The 21,283-nt window shown below is 63.2% G+C and overlaps 1 protein-coding gene across 7 annotated transcripts in view; it reads left to right on the top strand.

The window, feature by feature from the left end:
• Positions 1-21,283, top strand: part of AGAP3 (ArfGAP with GTPase domain, ankyrin repeat and PH domain 3) — a 56,619-nt gene that overhangs the window by 21,514 nt on the left and 13,822 nt on the right. For 3 of the 7 annotated variants that reach the window (XM_032643260.1, XM_032643261.1, XM_032643262.1), the window contains exons 2-10: positions 7,918-7,976; positions 8,217-8,304; positions 8,488-8,573; positions 8,719-8,860; positions 9,255-9,389; positions 9,526-9,653; positions 11,327-11,485; positions 14,925-15,017; positions 19,417-19,521. In XM_032643260.1, the coding sequence (XP_032499151.1) occupies positions 7,918-7,976; positions 8,217-8,304; positions 8,488-8,573; positions 8,719-8,860; positions 9,255-9,389; positions 9,526-9,653; positions 11,327-11,485; positions 14,925-15,017; positions 19,417-19,521 (995 nt within the window). Of the gene's footprint in view, positions 1-6,705; positions 6,768-7,624; positions 7,644-7,917; positions 7,977-8,216; positions 8,305-8,487; positions 8,574-8,718; positions 8,861-9,254; positions 9,390-9,525; positions 9,654-11,326; positions 11,486-13,828; positions 14,764-14,924; positions 15,018-19,416; positions 19,522-21,283 lie in introns of those variants that run through there. The other 4 variants (XM_032643263.1, XM_032643264.1, XM_032643266.1 and 1 more) reach the window with 4 other exon arrangements.

Here is a 21,283-nt window from a genome sequence, read left to right as displayed (position 1 = left end):
TGCCTAGCAGGGCTGGCTCGTGAACTTCATACTGATTCAGGGCTGGGAGAGTGGGATTTGGGGGCAGGAGTTTGTTTGGAAGGTGGGCGATGAGGAACCTTGGGGAGTCTTTTGGGAAGGAGGTTCCCTTGCTGGAAGGGGCAAGGCTGGGCCGCCCCGATGTGGGTACCAGGGCAGGAGGAAAGGGAGACGGGTGAGTGCTGCCTGCAAGATGAACTTGTGTGCCAGCAGAAATCTCACCAGGCTCAGCAGGCCTCAGGGCTCGGGGCCAGACAGGTGGCCTAGGTTGGAAGGTCAGCTTCAGCCACCTACCAGCCCTCACCTTAGGCACGTTACTTGGCCGCTGTGCCTCAGAGTCCTCATCTGTAAAATGGGGAGATTAACAGTACCTTTCAGGCTTCCCTGGTGGCACAGTGGTTAAGAATACGCTTGCCAATGCAGGGGACACAGGTTCGAGCCCTGGTCCGCGAAGATCCCACATGCCAAGGAGCAACTAAGCCCGTGCACCACAACCACTGAGCTCACGTACCACAACTACTGAAGCCCACGTGCCTAGAGCCCGTGCTCCGCAGCAATGAGAAGCCTGCGCACCGCAAAGAAGAGTAGCCCCCACTTGCCACCACTAGAGAAATCCCACGCGCAGCAACGAAGACCCAACGCAGCCCCCAAAAAACCAACCAAACGAACAAAGAAACAAAACAGTGCCTTTCAGGACTTCTCTGGCGGTCCAGTGGTTAGGACTCCAAGCGTCCACTTCAGGGGGCACGGGTTTGATCCCTGGTGGGGGAACTAAGATCCCGCATGCCGCGAGACGTGGTCAATGAATAAATATTTCTTTAAAAAAGAAAACCAGTACCTTTCTCAGAGGGGTTAAATGGCTTTGTGTGTGTGAAGTGCTCCGAGTAGAGCCTCTCATGTTCAGTAAGTGGCCATTATTATCGGGTGACCAGTGCCATCCCCTGTGGCTGCTGCCTTGGGTGTACAGGGCACCAAAATGGCTCTGCCGTCCCCAGGGCTGGCCGAGTCTGGCCCTGAACCACAGGGGCAGGTATCTGTGACCTTTCTGTGCCCGGGAGCTCAGGCGCCCAGGAGGTGAGAGCAGATTAGACGTTAGCATCTACAGAAGACACGAGGTGAACTGGGGCCAGTGAGAGGAGGCCGGGACGTCCAGGAGGGCTTGTGGTGGCAGCGGGCCTGAGCTGAGTGTTCACCGACGACTCCTGCTGGGCTGGCGGCGGGGAGGGAGGTAGCCTCCACGTCCAGGCCCTGCTGGTGTCAACCTGGGTCTGGCCTGAGAGGTCTGTGGCTTCCTTTGATGGGGAGCCCATCCAGAGGCCTCCCGGGGCCTGGGCATGTGTGTTGGATGCTGGGGGCAATGGGCAGGCTTGGCCTTGCCAGTGGGGCAGAGCCCTGGGCCTCAGTGTAGGCCCTGCTTCCAAAATTGATAATGGGAAATCAGATGCTTTTATTTATTTATTTGAAGCTTTATTTTATTGAAGTATAGTTGATTTACAATGTTGTGTTCATTCCTGGTGTACAGCAAGGTGATTCAGTTACATACGTACATATATTCTTTTGCATGTTCTTTTACATTATTATTATTTGGCCACGCTGAGCAGCCCGTGGATCTTAGTTCCCCGACCAAGGATTCAACCCGCGCCCCCTGCAGTGGAAGCGCGGAGTCTTAACCACCGGACCGCCAGGGAAGTCCCTCCTTTTACAATTGTTTATCACAGGATATTGAATATAGTTCCCTGTGCTCTACAGTAGGACCTCGTTGTTTATCTGTTCTATATAAATAGTTTGCATCCGCTAATCCCAAACTCCCAATCCATCCCTCACCCACCTGGAATTCAGAGGCTTTTAAACTTTTGTCCATTAGACTCTCAGACTACCTGTCTTTATTCTTAATAGCGTACACTGACCCTCAGTCCCCCTTTCCCTGAGACCCGGATCTTGTGCATCTGTACTGGAGTTCCCAGATGGGGGCACAGCTCCTCCGTCTTAGAGCAAAAACGGCGCAATTATTTGAATACTGTGTTGTCTTCCCTTTATGAAAATAGTTTACTTCTGTAGGAAAGAGGAAGCAAACTTTCATTAGCCTGTTGGACTGGAAGAGGCAGATTTTTAGCTCATGGGATTTGGCTGGACCGTTGCTCAGTTTTGAAGGAAGAGAACAACCTTTAAAGACGGATGAGGGCTTCCCTGGTGGCACAGTAGTTAAGAATCCGCCTGCCAGTGCCGCGGAGCAACTAAGCCCGTGTGCCACAACTACTGAGCCTGTGCTCTAGAGCTCGTGAGCTACAACTAGCTGGGGCGCACAGTTCATGCTCAGCAAAGATGCACGTTCATTCATTCATTCACAGAATCATTGCACACCACCTGCGTGCCCTGCCGAGTTCTAGCGGGGGAGCGTTAAACACACCGGGGAAATATCTGAGAGGGATGAGTGTTAGATGAATATTTTGACGGCTGTGGACAACTCCTGAAACTTGTAAGGAGGCCGGTCCTGCAGGCCGCCCGTGTGAGCGGCGGGTCGTTGGCGGGGGCAGCCCAGGTGTCTCCGCGGACTCCCTAATCCCCAACCCGGTGACCTGCAGAGAGGACAGAGCTTGCTAGAAACCTGCGGGCCTTGCGATCCTCCGGGTGTGACACTCGTCGCCTCCCTCAGCTCAGCGGTCGAAGGGCTTGGCCAACCCGCGTGGCCACTCACCGCCGGGCCACTGCTGGGGTCCTTACCTCCTTGCTCGCCACACAGCTGGAGGCCACCTGGCTGCAGGAAGATGTGTTGCTGCCACCTTGTGGGCAAGAAGATGCCGACCGGCGTCGGAGGGCCCTGCGGCTCTTGGGACCGCTCTGGCGGCGGGAGGAAGCCACAGCCTTTGGCTTCCAGCAGAAAGCCAGCCCCTCCCGGGCTCTGAGAAGGACCTCCACAGGCTCTCTGCGGCTGCTGCGTGGCCTCAGCTGGGCGCGCCTCGACAGTTATCAATGGATCACCCAGCAAATATTGAGGGAGACTAGGTACAAGGTTCTGTGGGATTCCTGGGCCGGAGGCCGCCCTTCTTTTCCCCCCCACCAGTGCACCGCTTCTATGCAGTGCCTCACAGCGCATGCCTTTTTTATGCAGGGGTCTTTCTCTTTCTCCCTAGACACCCTGGGTTCAGCAGTGCACCCCTGCTGCCCCAGGCCACAGCTGCACACGCAGGCGCCCTCCTCTCTCAGGTCCGAGCAGCCAGTCCAGCTCAGCCAGCTCTAGAGTTGGCCCTTCTCCTTCTGATTTGCCTTGCGCTCAGAACAGAAGGGGGTGCTCAGTGCTCAGCCTCTGCGCGCTCAGCCTCCAGGGAAGCGTGTCCGTCCTCAGCCAGGATGCACGCTGCAGGCATTGTGAGAGAGTGCGTCTTTAATTCCCCAGAAGCTTCTGTGGGGCCTCACCCCTACACGACAGGTTCAGCCTGGTGTTTCTGTTGACCTTAAGAGTCAGAGAACTGACACGAGGGCTAGTTTTATGGGATTTCTGTGCGGTTTACGTGGCCCCAGCCTGATGCTTTTTAGGATTGTCCTAGTTTCCTTTGGGCTGTGTTGAGTAGTAAGCTGTTTGTCACATGTCTCTGGGGTAGAATCTTGCAGATGGAACACAGAGACCTTGTCCCTAACCCGGGCGGGGGTGTGTGTGTGTGACACCAACAAGGAGAGAGGTGTGTGCCTGCACCGATCTCCTTTCTGGGGTCTTCGGCTGATGTCCTGGGACATTTGTGTGCAGGCAGGTGCCCTTCTCTGTCTGGTTCCCTGAGTCAGGAAAGGTTCTAGGAAGCAGGAATAGGAAGGAGGCAGCCCCATGAGGAAGAGGAAGCTGTCCAGGTTTGGGATTGACCCAGTCTGAGCATTTCGCCTGGACCGATTCTGCAGGTACAAGTCAGGAGCTGGTGTGTCCTCTGAGAATGTGGCATGTTTGTTCCACCTCCTGGACTGGGGACTGCTGCATGTCCTGTAGCCCGTGAGTGTGTGTGCGTGTGCGCGCAACTGGGGGCCTTTTACTCTCCTCTCCCAGCCTGCGCCTCGCCCCCTGAGGCTAGCCAGTTGGGTTCTGAAGCAGCCCATCCCCTGTTCGGCACCTTGTCCCCCGTCCCCCTCAGTCCCCACTTGTCTCTGATAGCTGCTGTCCTGTGCTTGCATTTTCATTGGCTTGGGGGGAGGGTTTGGAATGAGCAGGCCGCTTCTCTGGGGAGGGGTAACCCCCCTACGTGTGTGAGAGAGGACAGAGAGACAGCTACGAAGATAGGGAAGTTCAGCGTAGGAGACTTAAACTTGGGAACGTGAGTCAGGATTCCTGGGTTGCATTCCTGTCTTCACGCCTGAAGGAGCCTGGGAAAGGCTCTTCTGCAGGAGCGACTCTTATGTGGGGTGTGCATCCCGGAGAGGAAGAAGTCATCCTCATTGTTGTTAATAACTAGTCCCAGGAAAATACGCAATCAGCCCCGGGGCCTCTCCAGGCCTGGGAGATCCAGCCCAGGACTTGGGAGTTTCCAGCTCTGGGTTCCCCAGGAGCACCTAGGATGGAGAGGCCCTGCCTTTCTCAGGCATTCCCCCACCCCAGCCCCCTCAGGAATGTGCCACTTTTATCTTGTACTTTGCTTCTGACCAGGACCCTGGAATTCTAAAGCTGAGAGGGACAGGAACGTTGGGAGTTGGGTTGGACTGGGGGTGGAGGAAACCTGGGAGTATCACATCTTTAAAGGAAAGGCAAGCCCACTCCTCCTTGCCACGTGCCTCAACTGGTTTCTCCTGATCTGCTCGGGGTCCTTGTGGATTATGGTAAACTGGCTCATCTCCAGCGCCTTGGAGAGGACTGACGTTTACACCGCAGTGGAGAGCACAGCACGGCAACTGCCTGCCCCCTGCCCCCGTCCTGAAGTCATCCCTGCATTTACTGAGAGTCTGCTGCAGCCCACACACGTGAACTTCACAGGGCATCGGTGCTGAGCGTCAGGCTCCAACCAGTACTGCAGTCTGAAGCTTCACCTCTGCACAGCCTCTGGACAGGAGGTGAGAACCAGCCAGCGGGTGGAGGCTGGAGACTTCAGGGCCTCAGAAGTGAGTCACTCGTCCAGAACTGTATGGTCCAGGTCCAGAGGTTCTCTTTCGATTTTCTGCTGCCCTTGGGCAGGACAACACTTAACCTACTACAGGTGATTTTATAATCTCCAGGGAAGAAGACGGCCTCGGTCATTAACAGAAGAGCTGACTAAAACATACAGCAACTCGGATTTGCGAGTTTCCCAAGCTAAGACAGGATTGCCTCGTAGAGGCTCCCTACTTTCCAGATAAGGAGACTGAGGCCCGAAGTCCGCATAACTCCTGACTCATAATTTAGGCTTTTACTGACTCCCACCCTCGTGGGTCACCTTCTGGTTCTTCCCTGGAGAGACAGCAAATGGCCTGCTTCTCTCCAAAACCGAACTCAGTGTGTGGTGTGCCGAGGACTGTTACTTATTTGGCCTGCTCTTAATGACATTTCCTCACCTGCCTGCCCCAACCGAGGAGGAGCCCTGGGCTGGAATTTCCTGTTTTCTCAGGGCTCGGGGGCTGCCCCAGCAGGCTGGCTCCCCTGCGGCCGCCGTTCCTGGGTGTTCCAGGCCAGGCTTGCCACGTCTCTCTCGGTGTTGGGCTGGCTCCCGGCCTCTCCAGGTCTGGGCTTGCCGGCTGCGAGGTGGAGGCGTTGAGGGACTCAGTCGGCCGCCACCAGGTGCCCAGAGGCCGGAGGTCCGTGCGCCTCGGCCGCGGCCCCGGCCCGGGCCCAGCCCCGCGCCCCTCACCATGGGCCTGGCCCTCGCCCGTGGGCCCTGAGCATGGAGCGGGGCTGGCCGCCAGGGGACAGCCGCAGCCGGGAGCGGCCCGCCGCCTGCCGCCGCGCCCTCAGCGTCTGCGACTCGCTGGACCTGCACGGCGCCCAGGCCGGCCGCGCCGCCTCCGCCCTGTGCGCCGTGCGCGAGCAGCCGGCGCGGCCGCAGAGCGTGTGCTCGGGCGGCCCGGGGCCACCGGCCGCTGGCGTCCGCGGCCTGCTGCTCGGCCTCCTGCGCCCGCGTCTCGGCCGCCGCGGCCCCCCCCGACGGCCTCCCGCCGGCTCCCCGGCCCGCGTCCTCGGGGCGCCCCGGCTCGGCCGCGCCTAGTCCGTCGCCCAGCCCCGCGCCCAGTCCCGCGCCGGGCCGGCGCAGCCGCCCCCGGCGGACCCTGGCGCCGCGGCCCCACCAGCATGACGTTCCTGGAGGTGAACCGCCTGGAGCTGGCGGCTGAGGCCGAGGGCGCTGGCGCGGGGCTGGGCCGCGCGGGCAGCGCGGGTTTCCTGCGGGGCGCCTCGCTGTGGAGCAGCCAGCGCTGGCAGGTGCTGCGCGGCGGCGGCGGCGGCGGCGGGCGCAGCTCCCCGGGCCCCCGGCGCGGACTGTCGGCGCTGAGGAAGAGCTTCAGCTTCCGTCTGCGCCGCGGCCAGGAGATCCGGCGCGCAGAGTCGGGGCTGCTGCCCCGGGCGCGCACCCGCAGCGACGGCGACGCCAGCTCTCTGGGTGCCTTCTCCAGCCGCCGCGACCTGCTGCTGGGCGCCGCGGCCCCGAGCGCCGCGCCAGAGCCGGGCCGGCCCCACACTGCCGCCGGCCTCTGGAGGCTGCTCACCAGCCGCTTCCGCCGGAGGGGGCCCGCGCCCGCGCCCGCGCCGTCCGAGCCGCTGTGGAGCCGCCGGGCGGCCGCGGCCCCTGGGCTCCTGAGCGCGCCAAGCGGTAAGGGGGAGAGCCCCGGCCTGCGTGGCCTCCCTGGTTGGAGTCCGGGGTTGAGGGCGGGTGTGAAACAAACCGGAAACCTACCTGGGAGAGGCGGGCGTGCCTTGTGGGCCTGGGGGCTAGCCGGGGCCGGCCGAGTGGGATCGGCGCCGGGCAGGCAAGGCTCTGGGGTCGCCGGTGGGTCTGGAGAAGGTGTCTGTGGCAGAGGTGGCCTTCCAGGTGGGTCGGGGCAGGACCTCCCGCCCGTGGCCCTAGCGTGGTGGAATGAGAGCAGGTCGGAAGGGCCCCTTATCACTTTGAGTGCCTGAGGAGTTGGGGCCCGGGAGGGGAGGGATGGAGACTCACTCGGAGCCAGCGGGCTCTGGGTGGGACCCTAGAACAGCAGCATTTCTAGCTCCCAGGCGAGGCTCGAGCCCTCACCTCTAGCTGCCTATGCAGATGGGTTTGGGGAATGCTTGTGGACCCGACCGTCAGAAGCACTGTTTGAGACAGCCTGGGGAGGGGGAGCAAGCCCAGCCAGAGAGGCTGGCCCAGGCCCAGGCTGCCCGGAGCTGATCGCAGGATGTCCATTACAACCTAGAGGATAAAGGAGAGGGGGGCTCTGCGGGAGCTGAGGATGGACTGGAGAGGAGGAGCCCCGGAGGTGGGTCTCTGGGACACAGAGGGTGGTGGCCTCCTGCCCAGGAGGAGCTTGGGGACGAGGGCCGCTCCCCATTGGACCTGCCTCTCACAGAACAGGGCCAGGTAAGGGCTCCTCCCTCTTCAGCCTCCAGGAATGCGGTAGGCGGCCGCACCCTGCAAGGGTGAGCTGTTCCTACTCGCAGCCTTGCAGCCCAGGTTGGGTCTGGCTGAGACCTACTGGAGGCCCCTCACCAGGTGGGGGGCAGCAGGCCGGGTGTGGCTCGAGGGGGCAACTACGCACCTTGCTGTAGCAGTAAGAGGAGGGATCAGGGCCAGGCCAGTGGAAGTGGGGGCTGGCATCGCTCTGTCCCAGCCGCGCAGAACGTTCCTGCTGCTTCCCAGGAAACCAGGGCGTGAGTGCTGTTTTCTGGCCGTGGCCCGTGAAGGGGCAGCGTCAGAAGCAGCGGGTGGTCGATAGCGAAGGTGTGTGTCCCACCCCAGTCCTGACAGGCGGCCTTCTCTCCCGCAGACTCCTTTGTGAACAGCCAGGAGTGGACCCTGAGCCGTTCGGTGCCGGAGCTTAAAGTGGTGAGTGAGGCCCATGGGAGGCCCAGGCAGCCCAGGGGCTGGGGGTGCGGGCTGGAGTGGTGGGCCGGCGTTGCTTCCCCTGCTTCCAGTCCCCTCCGTCTCTAGGCTTGGTCTCTCCCGTCACCCCTCTCTTCCCTGTTTCTCTTTGCTCGCCCATCCGCAGCACCGGCCCCTCTCCTTGCTAATGTATTAGCCTGTCCTGCCCTCTGACCGCAGCTCTCCCGCCTTCCTGTCCCACAGGGCATTGTGGGGAACCTGTCTAGTGGGAAGTCGGCCCTGGTGCACCGCTATCTGACGGGGACCTATGTCCAGGAGGAGTCCCCAGAAGGTGAGCGTTACGGGCCGGCCTTAATGGCTGCCGTCCCTCCTTCCCGTTGTCTGTGCGGGGGGCTCCAGCCCCTTGACTTTCTCAGCGCTCCCGTCTTCTCTGTTGGAAGCTGTGGGTTTCTCCTGTTTGGCCCCCGTGGGCTCGCTCTTCTGGTTTGGGGCCTGACCGTGAACTCTGTCCTAGGGGGTCGGTTTAAGAAGGAGATTGTGGTGGATGGCCAGAGTTACCTGCTGCTGATACGAGACGAAGGAGGCCCCCCTGAGCTCCAGGTGATGCCCCTGCCCCCCGCCCTGGCCTTTGGTGCCCCTTTCTTGAGGTTCCCAGTTGGGACTGGGCAAGGTTGCGTGTGGGGAAAGGGGTACGCAGTTCGCCCGTGCCCAGGTGAGGGTGGTAATTGTGCTCGGTCCCCCCTAGTTTGCTGCCTGGGTGGACGCGGTGGTGTTTGTGTTCAGCCTGGAGGATGAAATCAGCTTCCAGACGGTGTACAACTACTTCCTGCGGCTCTGCAGCTTCCGCAACGCCAGCGAGGTGCCCATGGTGCTGGTGGGCACGCAGGGTGAGCGGGGGCTCTGGGCCGCCAGGTGGCAGGCGCGAGAAAGCCTGGCTCCCCCGCCCTCCTGGCGCTGGACCAGCCCTTTCGTGTCGCCCTAGAGCGGGCGCCTCCTCTTTGCCCCGTACGCACTGGGTCTTCCCCAGCTAAGATCCTGCCATCCCATCCGTGTGGTGGTCGTGTCCACATTTTGAGATGAATAAACAGAGTGTCTGGCTCGTTCCCACTCAGTGAGTCGGTGGCAGAGCTGGAACGAGGCCCAGACACCCGTATTCTCGTGCTCCGTGTCGTCCGCTGCCCGGGCTCTTTGCCCAGCCACCCTCTGACCGAACGGCCCACCGGCCGGCAGCCTCAGCTTCTCAGCAGGCTGAGTCAGTCCCCGCTCTCCCGTCTCCAACAGACGCCATCAGTGCCGCGAACCCGCGGGTCATCGACGACAGCAGGGCCCGCAAGCTGTCCACAGACTTGAAGCGCTGCACCTACTACGAGACGTGCGCCACCTACGGACTCAACGTGGAGCGCGTCTTCCAGGACGGTAACGGCGCCAGGGACGCTCCCCCAGAGGGGGTCAGGCAGGCGGGGGGGTGGGGGGGGAGGGCGGGGGGTGGCGGCTCTAAGCCGGGCTCCTCGCTTCTCCCCCCATGGGTGATTGACTGTGCTGTCCCCTGCAGTGGCCCAGAAGGTAGTGGCCTTGCGGAAGAAGCAGCAGCTGGCCATCGGGCCCTGCAAGTCACTGCCCAACTCTCCCAGCCACTCGGCCGTGTCCGCCGCCTCCATCCCGGCCGTGCATATCAACCAGGTGCGGGCAGCCTCCCCCCCGCCACTGCACGTCCCGCCCGCCGCGGCCCTGCCTCGCCATCCTGTCTGTCTGCCTGCCTGCCTGCCTGTCCCCACCTCGTCTGGGCTGCCGCCTTGCCGATGGTTTGAAAGCACTGGCTCGAGTTCCCTTAGCCTGCACGACTGGCCTGGCCTGGCCTCCTCTGTACCCTGTGGTGACTGCCTTCCCGCTAGTTCCCATCCCTGCTCGACACTCTCCTTGCCCCGCAGCTGCAGCGGCTGAGGCCGCCTAAGCATTTGTTCTGGTCAGCCGCGTTAGTGCTGTCTCAGTGCCCGCTTCCCGTGCAGCCGTTCTCAGGAGGCTCTAAGCTGAGCTCGTCCCTGCCGGCCCTCACCTGCCGGCCCCCACCTGCCGGCCCTCACCTGCTGGCCCTTCTCGGTGTTCGCATTTAGAAGAGCAGCACTTACCCGCAAGGGCCAGTGGCATTTGTGACGTGTGGGGTAGTGGGGGTGTTCTGAGCCGGGTCCTGCCAGGGTTTCTCCCGTATTACCACTTGGACACCCGCCCACTTCCTGGGCCTACTGCTTGGTTATTTTTTGGCCCTTGGCAGGCAGGCCAGTACTTGCATCTCCCCGCTCAGTCCCTGCTCGGCGGAAAGCCCTGGGCCATCACGGGTGTGCGCGCTGAGTGGTAAAGCCGACGGCCACTCCTTTACTTCTGCCAAGGGCCATCGTCTTTCTGAGGCCCCCTGGCCCACCAGTGTCCTGATGACAGCCTGGTGACTTTTCCAGAGAGCCCTCCCTTTAGCACTTTAGAAGGCGTCAGGGCTTCCCCTGTAAGCACTCCCCCGTGGAAGAAAGGAGGCACGGAAGGTCTTTCTTCACTGTCTCTGAGCGGTTCTACCTCAGCTGCAGAACCAGCTGTGCACGGGGGCCCTGCCCACCGAGGGGCAGCAGCTCAGGTGTTTTGCTCCCTTTGTACGGGTTAGGATTCGAGGAGGCTGCCAGGGCAGGACACGTTCTCTATTTAGTGATCATCTGATGGGCCGTTAGCGGGTGGCCTTGTCAAACTGTGCTTCCCGAGTCCTGGAGTAGACACTGCCGAGCACCTGCTGTCTCTCTGCTGAGATCCGCTGCCGCCTCTCTCCCTTACCTGCTGCTTCCTCTGGAGCAGTCTTAGTTTAGCTGTTCCGCTCTCTGCCCCGGCCCTCCTGGATCCTGTGCCCTGTCACCCACACTGCCTAGAAGCAAACCTCATCCTCCCCCCGCACTCTGAGGCCCGCCCTGGCCTCCTGCAGCCTTGCTGTTTGTCACTGACTTGGGGAGCTCATCCAGGGTGACCTGCCACCTCGCGTCACACCCACCTGTGAGCCAAGACTCCACAGTTTGTTCTCTTCTGGCCTCTGTCACTGACTCCAACCTGCTAGCCTTTGCCTCCGATTCAGCTCCCGGGCTGACCCCGAACGGCCCCTGCTGGGGCCCTAGTGGGGCAGCCCAGTGTGGTGACCACCGGGTCCTGCTGGCCTCCAGGCCGTGCTACCTTTCCCCTTGGTACCACCTGTAGGAGCTAGTGGCCCCTCTGCTGCCCCACGAGCCCCCGGCCAGGTCTCCGCACTGCAGGCTTCCCAGCTCCTGCCTGCCACCCGCCCCCGCGCCCCTCCCGGAGCCGCCCTCAGCAGCCCTCTCTGTCCTTAGGCCACGAATGGCGGCAGCAGCGCTTTCAGCGACTACTCATCCTCAGTCCCCTCCACCCCCAGCATCAGCCAGCGGGAGCTGCGCATCGAGACCATCGCTGCCTCCTCCACCCCCACACCCATCCGCAAGCAGTCCAAGCGGCGCTCCAACATCTTCACGGTACGTGCCCGCCCCTCCCGCCTGCCCGGCCGCCTTCACCGAACGGGCAGGGCCGAGCCCCCAGCCCCCGGCCAGGAGGGAGCAGGCAGGACGATGCCAGCTGCCGACCTCCATCCCCACTGACTCGCGCCGCTTCCGTCGGCTCCTTACCGGTGCCCCCCGTCCACACCCAGACTCTTCCAGACTGTTCCTCCGAGCCCACGGGGCCGCCCTCAGCGCATCCACACAGACCCTCCTCCCGGCTGCACACACACACCCTCCCTCTCCCCGACCTCGTAGGGCTTCCTGGCCAGCTTGAGGGATCTCTGGACGCGTCTGCTCTAACTCTGAGGCACCCGTGATTCCGCAGTTGTGGACTGAGGCCCCAAGATTGTTTGCCTGAGGCTACAGGAAGCGTTTGCTGGCAGAGCTAGAATGAACAGGGCCCAGGCCTCGAGTCCACCTGCCCGCTCTTTTCATTCTCCCACGCTTCCCACCCGCTGCTGCCATCGGCCTAACGAAGGCTTAGCTGTCTTTCCCCAGGCCTCCATCTCCTGATTCCCTGCCTCGGTCCCCCGACGAGCTCTTCCTTTCCCCCTCCCCGCAGACCCCAGCCCCAGGGTCCCGTGTGCCTTCCGCCGTAGGGGCCCAGCCCGTCAGCTCTTAGGTGTCCTGAGCCTGCATCTGACACGCAGTGCCCATCCCCAAACTCACCGTCCAGCTGGGACTTGGCTGGACCATTCCGGGAGTCTTGGGTCAGACACAGGTGGGTGAGCTGCCCGTGTGGACTCTCAGGAGATCGCCCTGTCCTTCTGCGTCACTCCACGTGCCTCTTTCTGAGCATCAGGGCGTGGCTGTCAGTCCAGCCCACCAGGTCAGGCCCCGGCCAGGCTCTCAGGAACCCCGTCCAGACAGAGCCAGTGCTCCCCAGGCCTCGCCCATTCATCCTCGCCTCTGCCTGCCCGGCGCACTTCTGCCCAGTCTGCCTGCCTCTGTCCGCCCTGTGCCTGCCTCGCACCCTCCCCGGCCATGCTGACCGACCCCCTCCCTGCGCCAGTTGCTACCGTGCGCTACAGCCGCCCCCAGCCCCCAGCCCCCAGCCCCAACCCTGCCTGGACTCGCAGCTCCCCGTCTCCCGTGCACGCCCATTGAGACGCACAGCGCCTTGGGCTGCCTGCTCGCGCCCACGCCTCCTGCCGCTGCCGCCGCCGCCGCCGAGCCCGTGGGCGACCTGTGTTTGCAGTGACTGCTATCCACGCCCTCAGCACCTGCTCCCTCCACACCATTCTTCACCTCTCGCCTTCCTCTGCCGCTGGTCCTGCACCACCCCGGGGCACGCGCTCTTCCCTCTGCCGCCCGCCGGGGCCCAGGGCCCCCTCGCCAGCGCCTTGGCGCTCCCCGCGCTCAGCTGCCTGCGCTGCGGAGCTGTTTCTGCCCGCCCGCCTCGCCGCGCGCGCGTCCTGGGCACAGCCGGCCCCGGGCCCTTTCATTCTCTCCATCTTCACCGTGGCAACCTTATTTTTTCTTTCCATTGTTTCCATGGTGACCTCACTTGCGCCATTGTCCCCGAGGCAGCCTCAAGACGTGTCTGTCTCTAGAGGTGCATCTCGGGACCTCCCCTTCTCATCATCGCTGCCGGGGCCACCCCCTTGCCCTCCTCGTCCTCCCCAGCAGGGCCACGCCTGTTCTGTGGCTGGCGCCCCCGTGACTCTCCCGCTGGACGTGGCCGCTGGCGTCCCCCGTCTCCCCCATGACTTCATGTTACTCGTTTTGTTGCCACTCTTGCCCGGCTTCCCGTCCTGGGGGGGGCCCCTCTGGGCTCCCAGGGATCCTCTGCTGGTTGGGGCCTCTCTGCTCACCAGCCTGGCTGGGACAGCCTGCGCCCCGCTCCCCACGACCGGCTCTTCTGTCTGGGGACCCGGTGGCAGCGGGCCCATCCACCTTCCTCCCCCCTGGGCCGAAGGGGCAGAGGCCGTGGCGCCCAGGAGAGGCCCGGGGCGGGTGCTGACGGACGGTGGAGCCGCGGGCGGTGGCCCTTGGCCTGCCTCTTCCCGCTCCTTTGGCTGTGCTGCCCCCGCGCTGCGGCTGCGGTCCTTTGCCTCTTCCTTGTGCCCTTGGCTCCTGGCAGCCCGGGTGAGCAGGAGGGTGTAGGGCCCGGAGTGGAGAACACTCCCCGCTGACATGGACTGCCCGGCGCCACCGCTGCCGCCGCCTGCCCGCCCCCCCGCACCCCCTCCCCCTCCTCTTCATCCCGCCGCCGCCGCCTCTCCCCAGCCGCCTGGGTCTCTGCCCTCACCAGTGCTGACCGACTGTGCGGGGCTTGAGTATAACTTGCCAAAATCTTTATTCTTTCGATATTTGCAGATATGTGCCACTGTTTCCAACTTTTCATCAACAAAAAGGCCTTTCCAACTCCTTCCAAATTAGAAGACCAGGTGGTGACACACAGCACCTCTGGACATTCTCCCCTGTGCGGGGCCGGAGGCGGGCCGGGCCCTGGGACTGCTCTCAGATGAGAAGCGGCCGCCGTGCTCCCCACTCCAGAGACCCACAGGAACCTTTGTAACTAACCCCCACCCCCAGGGAAGGCTAGGAACGCCGGAGCCCGCGGCTGGGGGCTGCCAGGGACCAGCCCTGCTGGACGCGCTGCGCCAGGCTCGCTGCATGGAGAAGAAGGGAGCTCGGCCCACGCCCGGCGCCGGCCAGCGACGAGGCCCAGAGGCCGGGGCGTCCGAGCGCCCGGCCGGCCGGCGGTCCAGCTGCTCCTGGGGGAGCTCCCCCGCCCCTCCCCTCCTCTGCTCCTTCCTGCATGGACTTCTGCCGTTCCTGCTCCGCTCCGGACGCCGCAGCCACGCCGCGCTTGCCTTCCCCTCTCTTGGCCTCCCATTTCCTAGGATCCGCATTCGGGCGGGCTCTGCCCCAGGAGCCCGGCAGGGGCGCAGGGCCTCTTCTGGCCTCTCTCCTCTCTCTCTCCATCCACTGTGCCCCTCGGGCTACGCCGCGGTGCTCGGCGTAATGTGCCATGTGGTGTCTGTGCCGCAGACGGGCCGCTACCCGCTCACTTCTGGACTTTGCTCTCCCTGGTGGTCATGCCCTGTGCTCCCGGCCATGTCCCTCAGCCCCACCGTACACCTCTCCTCGCCCCTTCCCGTCTCTTAACGCCCCAGCCCCCTGGGCTGCGCGCTCCTCACGCCCTCGGTATCTCGTGTCCTTGCTCTTTTGTAAGGGGCGGGCCCGGCCCAGTGACCTGTGCTGCTCTGTATGGTGCCGTGTGTAAGAATAAACCCGTTGGAATACTCGTGGTCTCAGTTCCTTCCCGGTCCCGCCGCCCCGGCCCCGCCCCACTGCTAGGGCCCGCCCAGGAGGAGGGAGGACGGGAGGGCTGGCTGGGGATTCCAGGTGGGCTGCTGACCCCGCAGACCCTGGGCCCCTTTAACACGCCTCTTCTGTTCTCTTCCAGTCTCGAAAGGGTGCCGACTTGGACCGGGAGAAAAAAGCCGCCGAGTGCAAGGTGGACAGCATCGGGAGTGGTCGGGCCATCCCCATTAAACAGGTCAGCACTCCCTTCCCCTGGGGCTGGAGAGGAGCTGAGATGAAGCCCAGGAAATGTTAGATGATGGTTCTTTTCGGGGCCTCTGGAAGATGGTGAGAGAGGCCAGCGCCCTGCCCCTGCCAGGCCTGAATCCTTAACAAGGAGAGTTCTCCTGCAGAGAAGAACTCACAGCACAGCGGGGAAAGGGTGGCCGGAACCCTCACGCTGCCAGTTCCTCCTCACCACCACAGGGGGGCAGCAGAGAGCCGCCTGCCATCCTCAGCTGCACTTCGCTGGTGGTGGTTCTGGAGGTGGGCGGCCCCGGAGGAGGGTATGGTCTCTCTGGCCTCCCTCCCCTCCTCCCAGAAAAGAGAATTCTCAAAAGAGTACCCCGAGGAGTACGCGTTGAAGGTCTTACCGAGGGCTCTTCCTACCCTGGGTTCACTGGCCCAGCCTTACCGTGTGAGCCTCTGTTTGTTGGTAAAGACGAAACTTAGTGGAGGGGCCACGTCCTGGTAGGGCCTCTCCCTCACCTCCTTCCTGAGTCACTGCCTGGCAGGGCTGGGCCACCCGGTGTTGGATCCTCCCAGACCTCCTGTCGTGGGTCTCTCTGCTGGAAAAAGACGTTGAGTGGTGGAGGGGTCTTTGTGCAGAGCTGATGGTGTGCTGGGCAGGCAGGGCTCTAGAACTGCTAAGCCGGCCTGCTGGCCAGTCCGCTGTACCCACAGGATGCTGCGCTTGGCCCAGATCTTCTTGGGAGCCAGTGGTTAGAGATGCTGTGTCTCCAGGGGCTGTGATGTCAGTTTTTGACCACAGAGGAGACTGGTGTGGCTGGAGCCCCTGAGGTCAGCCTGGCCAGGGCCCTGTGGTCAGGTTTGGCTCTCCAGGCTGGGGCTCCTGGAGCCTGTAGGTAGTGTGACCAGAATCCTGGTGTTAGGGACGGGGGTTTCTGACCGCACAGCGAAGGTCCACTGGGTTTCAGGAAGGGTTTCGGGGCCCAGAGGACACAGTGAGGAGCATCTGTGCTTCAGCCCTCCCCTGAAGTGTCACCACAGTGACGCCCAGCAGGCACTGCTCTAGGTGGGTCAGCCTGCCCGGGGGGCGCGTGGAGGGCCTGGGAGAATGGCGGTGGGCACTCTCCACCCCGTCCCTGTGTGTGTTTGGGCACAGAACTGGTCCATAAACCTGTTGATGGTGTGATTGAGTGTCTCTGGGGCCGTGCTGACCGAGGCCTCCCACAGGGCCCTCGCGGGGCCAGGCAGGGGACTGTCACTCCCGGCTTTGGGGCGTGTGCTCTGAGTACACACACATGCGCATGTAAACATTTAACAGACAACGCTTATCCCCACCCCCCTGCCCCGGCCCGTGCTCTGAAATAAGTTAGCCCCAGACGCCCCCTTTCCTGTCTGGGGTCGGTCTGATTTATCTGCTCCCTGAGTCCCCAACGTGGACGGGAAGGCGGGGCTGTGAGGTGGGGGGTGAAGCCCGGCCAAAGGGGTCAGCTAGGGTACTGGAGTGTCACAGGCCCCGAACCTCAGGGACACTCCGGAGGAGGCGGCACACAGCCAGGAAGCTGCCCGCTGGAGGCAGGTGCCTAGCCGCGCCGACCTCACGGGGGCTGGGGGCGTGCCTGCCGTTGGGACCGCGCGTCCTTCCACCACTCTCCCCTCTCTGGGCCAGTGGCCATTACTTGCGCGCCCCCCTCCCTCCTCCCCTCCCCCCCCCCCCCCCAGGGCCGGGCTAACTCCTTTCCCGCTCTCCTGTCCCGTTCTTCTCCCCATTCCGTTCCTCTCCTCTCTCCCACTCTGCTCCTGCTGGGAGTGGAGATTGCATTTCAGTTGCCATTTGCATTCCCAATCAATCCGGACTCCGCAATTAAGCCGGCTGGCGGAGCTGGGAGGGAGGCGGCGGCGGGAACGGGTCCTCTGGGGGCTGTCGCCTCCGCACCGCTCCCATTCCGCCCCAGATTGCTTCCTGCTCCGCCGTGCGCAGCCGGCCGGCCAGGGAGGGGAGCAGGAACCCCTGGAGCTCGCTCTCCTCCCTCGGAACGGGCTGTGACCCGGACGGAGGCGCCGGTAGGGCAGGGCAGAGCGGGCCGGGCCGGTGAGAGGCGGGCTGAGCCTGTGGGCGCGGGTCAAGCCCCAGCGGCCGAGGTCGCTCCTCCCCCGCCCCCCTCCCGGCGCTCCTCCCACGCCCCCTGCCAACGAGCGTCAGAGCAGCGTCGGAGCGTCATTACCGCCGTCCGCGGCGCCGGGGTCTCCTCCCGAGAGGGGCCCGGGTGACGGAGGAGGAAGAGTTCTGGGTAGACAAGGGCTTCCCGCTTACGCCGGCCTCTTCTGCATCCTGGCTCCTGATTTCCTGCTGGGGGGGGCGGGGAGCGGGCCCTGTAGGTGAGTCCGCGCTTCCGAGGAGACTGAGGCCCAGACAGTGACACGACTTACTTGATGTTAAGAGCTAGTTGGTGGCAGAACGGGGCACGGAGTCAGGTTTTCCTTTCCCTTGACCAGGAGGGAACCTGGTGAAGAGGAAGGGACAGAGGAGGGAGGGCGGGCTCAGGTGTGAAAGGTTTGAGAACAGAGGCCCTTGGGGAGCAGGTGGGAAAGGAGGGAGTGAGATGGGGCGCAGGCGAGCCAGCCGTGGCGGCCACTCCCAGGGGAGCGAGGTGGGCCTGGGCCGCCTTCTCCAGGGTCTGGCCGGCAGTCCTCAGGGCCCTGGTCCACAGTCAGGGGAGAGGCGGCGGCTGAACTGTTTCCACGTTCCTGGCCTGTGAGGGGATGGCTGCTACGCCCAGAGGCCGGTCGCCAAGGCTCCTTCGCGGACCACGATGCAGGGGCCGCGGTGGCCTGGGCTGTTCCAGCCAACCTGTCGTCTGGTGAAAGTCCCGTTCACACCCTTGGTCTACAGAAGCTCTTTGTGAGGAAAAGGGGGCCAGATAGCAGCAGCAGTGTCCTTAGGTGGACTGGCTCCAGTGGCGTGACTTCCCGCAACTGCACCTGTCTTTGAGGGCAGGAGGATGAGGATGGGGAAGGGAGTGGGGGAGCAAGGATGTGAAACACCTGTGATGTTATGGCCACCGCAGTCCCTGTTGTGGGGAAAGATGGGGCGGGAATCCCAGCCCCCCTGTTTGTTAACCTCACCCCCTAGGGCTGAGCCTTCCAGTAGGAAGCTTTAGTGGGGTAGGGGGCCATGGAATCCGGGGTTTACCCCCCACCCTCTCTCACAGTGAATCTCTTGACCCCCATTTCCGGCTTGTCTGAGGGCACGGCCCTCCCCTCCTGTAGGAGAGGTCGGCACAGGAGCTCTGGCAGCTCCTCTGCGACCTGCTGGGACTTGGCGTGCTGCCCGCTCTCGCCCAGCCGGGGCAGTCCCGCTGTGAGGGGGGGCTGCCCCCCAGGAGTTCTGCCTAGGAATGTCCAGGGAGCACTGCCTCTTCTCAGCCCTCCCGAGTTTGGGGAGGGGGCCCCACAGGGGTGATGACGGTCCTGGGGCACCTGCCGCCTGTGCACATCCGTGTCCCATCCCGACCCGAGCTCCATCCTTGGCCGTTCTCCCTTGCTGTCTGCTGTTTCCAGGCGAAAGCCAGTGGGCGAGGGACCGTCGGGGGTTGTCATCAGGGGAGGGCAGCAGAGGCCGTCTGGGGTGTGGGTGGACGCCTCGTCTGCCTCGGTGAGGTCTCGCAGCACCTCTGACACCGCACGGTCTCGGCTGGCTCTTCCCCCGCCCCGTCCACCAGCTGTTCCCCGAGCGTCTGCTGCATCCCAGGAGTGTCGCAGTGCTGAGGGTGTCGAGGAACGACATGCCCAAATCCCTGCCCCTGGGGAGCTCTTGTTCATCCTGGTGCCCATCTAACCTCCACACCCAGTGTCTTATCAGCTCACACGGGAGATTTGGTTGCTGGGCTGTATGGCTGGGTCTTCCCACTGCCTGCCTTGGGGGAGACTGGGCCATTCTGGGGACAGTTAGGGGCTTTTCTGCTCTATTTGGGGCTGCCACAGAGGGTAGGAGGCCCGGGCCCTCCTGAGGTCTCTGTGCTGTCGTTCCACCCCATCCCTGGAGACGGTGGGTGGGAGCATCACTGCTGGGAGGCCATCTAAACCCCCGCCTCCCGTTGCTGACGTAGTTCCACAACCTGGGGGAGAGGACACCTCCCTGCCATGGGACGGTGTCCATGGTAACTGGAGAGGTGGGTTCCAGGCTGCTTCCTGAGGACGGTCAGGGGCAGCCGAGTTCCTTAGATGGGTTCATCCGCCTGGCTCTCCCTGGTTCGGTTTTAGTCCCGTGTGGCCTCTCCATGCAGATAAGCACAGTGACCCGGGAGGATGGGGGGCGGGGGATGCTGTGACCCGTGGACACTGAGACCTTCCTCGTAGCTGTGACGTGCGGGCCTGGCTTCTGTCTCTGATCCGGCCTCTGTCCTCAGGGTATCCTGCTCAAGCGCAGTGGAAAGTCCCTGAACAAGGAATGGAAGAAGAAGTACGTGACCCTGTGTGACAACGGGCTGCTTACCTACCATCCCAGCCTGCACGTGAGTCGGGGGGCTGCGCCTGGGGAAGGCTGGGCGCCGAGGATGAGAAGCGGACGTGGAAGGGCTGACTCCAGGTCCAGAGGGAAGCGACCTTAGCTCAAAAAGACCTTTCCTCGAGAAAGGGCCTCGCTTTGGTGGCTTGGGAGTTGCACAGACTCTGAGACCCAGGCCCAGGCTGAACACTGCACGAAAGCTCTGAGTCTTGGCTGAGCCCTTTGTGTTTTTTTAAAGGGATGACCTTGTCACTCCCTTTCACTTTTTTTTTTTTTTTTAATATTTATCTTTGGCTGCGTTGGATCTTTGTTGCGGCGCGTGGGCTTTCTCTAGTTGCAGCGAGCGGGGGCTACTCTTGGTTGCATTGCGCGGGCTTCTCACTGCAGTGGCTTCTCTGGTTGCAGAGCACGGGCTCTAGGTGCGCGGGCTTCCATAGTTGTGGCACGCAGCCTCAGTAGTTGTGGCTCGTGGGCTCTAGAGCGCAGGCTTAGTAGTTGTGGCACACGGGCTTAGTTGCTCCGTGGCATGTGGGATCTTCCTGGACCAGGGCTCAAACCCGTGTCCCCTGCATTGGCAGGTCGATTCTTTTTTTTTTTTTGGCGGTACGCGGGCCTCTCACTGCTGTGGCCTCTCCCGCCGTGGAGCACAGGCTCCGGACGTGCAGGCCCAGCGGCCATGGCCCCCGGGCGCAGCCGCCCCACAGCATGGGGGATCCTCCTGGACCGGGGCACAAACCCGTGTCCCCTGTATCGGCAGGCGAACTCTCAACCACTGTGCCACCAGGGAAGCCCTGGCAGGTGGATTCTTAACCACTGCACCACCAGGGAAGTCCCGGCCGAGCTCTTTGGAGTAAACTCACCCCTGGGGACGGTCACCTCTGGGCTAGGCTGGTGTGCGAGTCAGGTTCTGCATCCTACACTCTAGTTGTTTTAAGAGCTGGATTGGGCCCGTTTACATGGAATTGCTCAAGCTGGGGGGGGGTCAGTGTTGCCAACAGTTGTGTCTCTGGGAGCTGCACCATTGGGGTTACGCCTGGGCTCCTGGGATGATGTGGAGCGAAAGGGCAGTTAAGCCAGGGCTGCTGGGGTGGCGGGCCTGCACAGGCCCCCTTGGGAAGAGGAGTGTCGGGGGTACTGTTGGTAGGGCAGAGGGGTCTGGAAGGGTGTGGCCGATGCCCGGGGAGGGGCTGAGGCACAGTGACGGTAGCGTGGCCCCCGTGGCCGCTCCCCCACCCTTCCTCCCTCCGCTCCCCTCACTGCGTGGCTCCAGCGCACAGCTGTCCCCAGCATCCATCTCTGTCACCACCCTGCTGTGGGGCTAATGAGTTCTCCCGTGAAGCCCCTGAAGCGCAGCACGTGGGCTGGCTCCACCCCCGGCCCGGAGGCCCCAGGCCTGCCTCCGAGGGTCCCTCGCCGGCCTTTGAATCTGCACAAGGTGTCCGGGGTCCCCGACCTGAGGCGTGCTGGGGTCCACGGTTCGGCCATAGCTCCATCCTGAGAGCACAACCCAGGACGGCTGAGAAAGCTCACAGGCCTGGTTTGGGCCTTCCAGTGAGGCCAGAGCCCAGCCTGGCCCTCTGGGTGTCTCTGGACCTGGCCCTTCCCCTCAGCTCGGGGCCTCTTACTCCACAGGGCGGGAGCTGGTGCCATGATACTGGGGCTGAGGGGGGTTATAGACGAGGGGCCACGGCCAGGGGCCCTTGGGAACTCAGCACAAAGGCTCCTGGGTACCGTCCTCTCCCCCGTTCTGGCCTCCTCCTCGCCCAGGA

The sequence above is a fragment of the Phocoena sinus genome, chromosome 9 (assembly GCF_008692025.1).
Source record: "Phocoena sinus isolate mPhoSin1 chromosome 9, mPhoSin1.pri, whole genome shotgun sequence".
NCBI classification, from domain to species: domain Eukaryota; kingdom Metazoa; phylum Chordata; class Mammalia; order Artiodactyla; family Phocoenidae; genus Phocoena; species Phocoena sinus.
The sequence above is the reverse complement of the archived record's forward strand: the minus strand, read 5'-3'. Positions and strand labels throughout refer to the sequence as shown.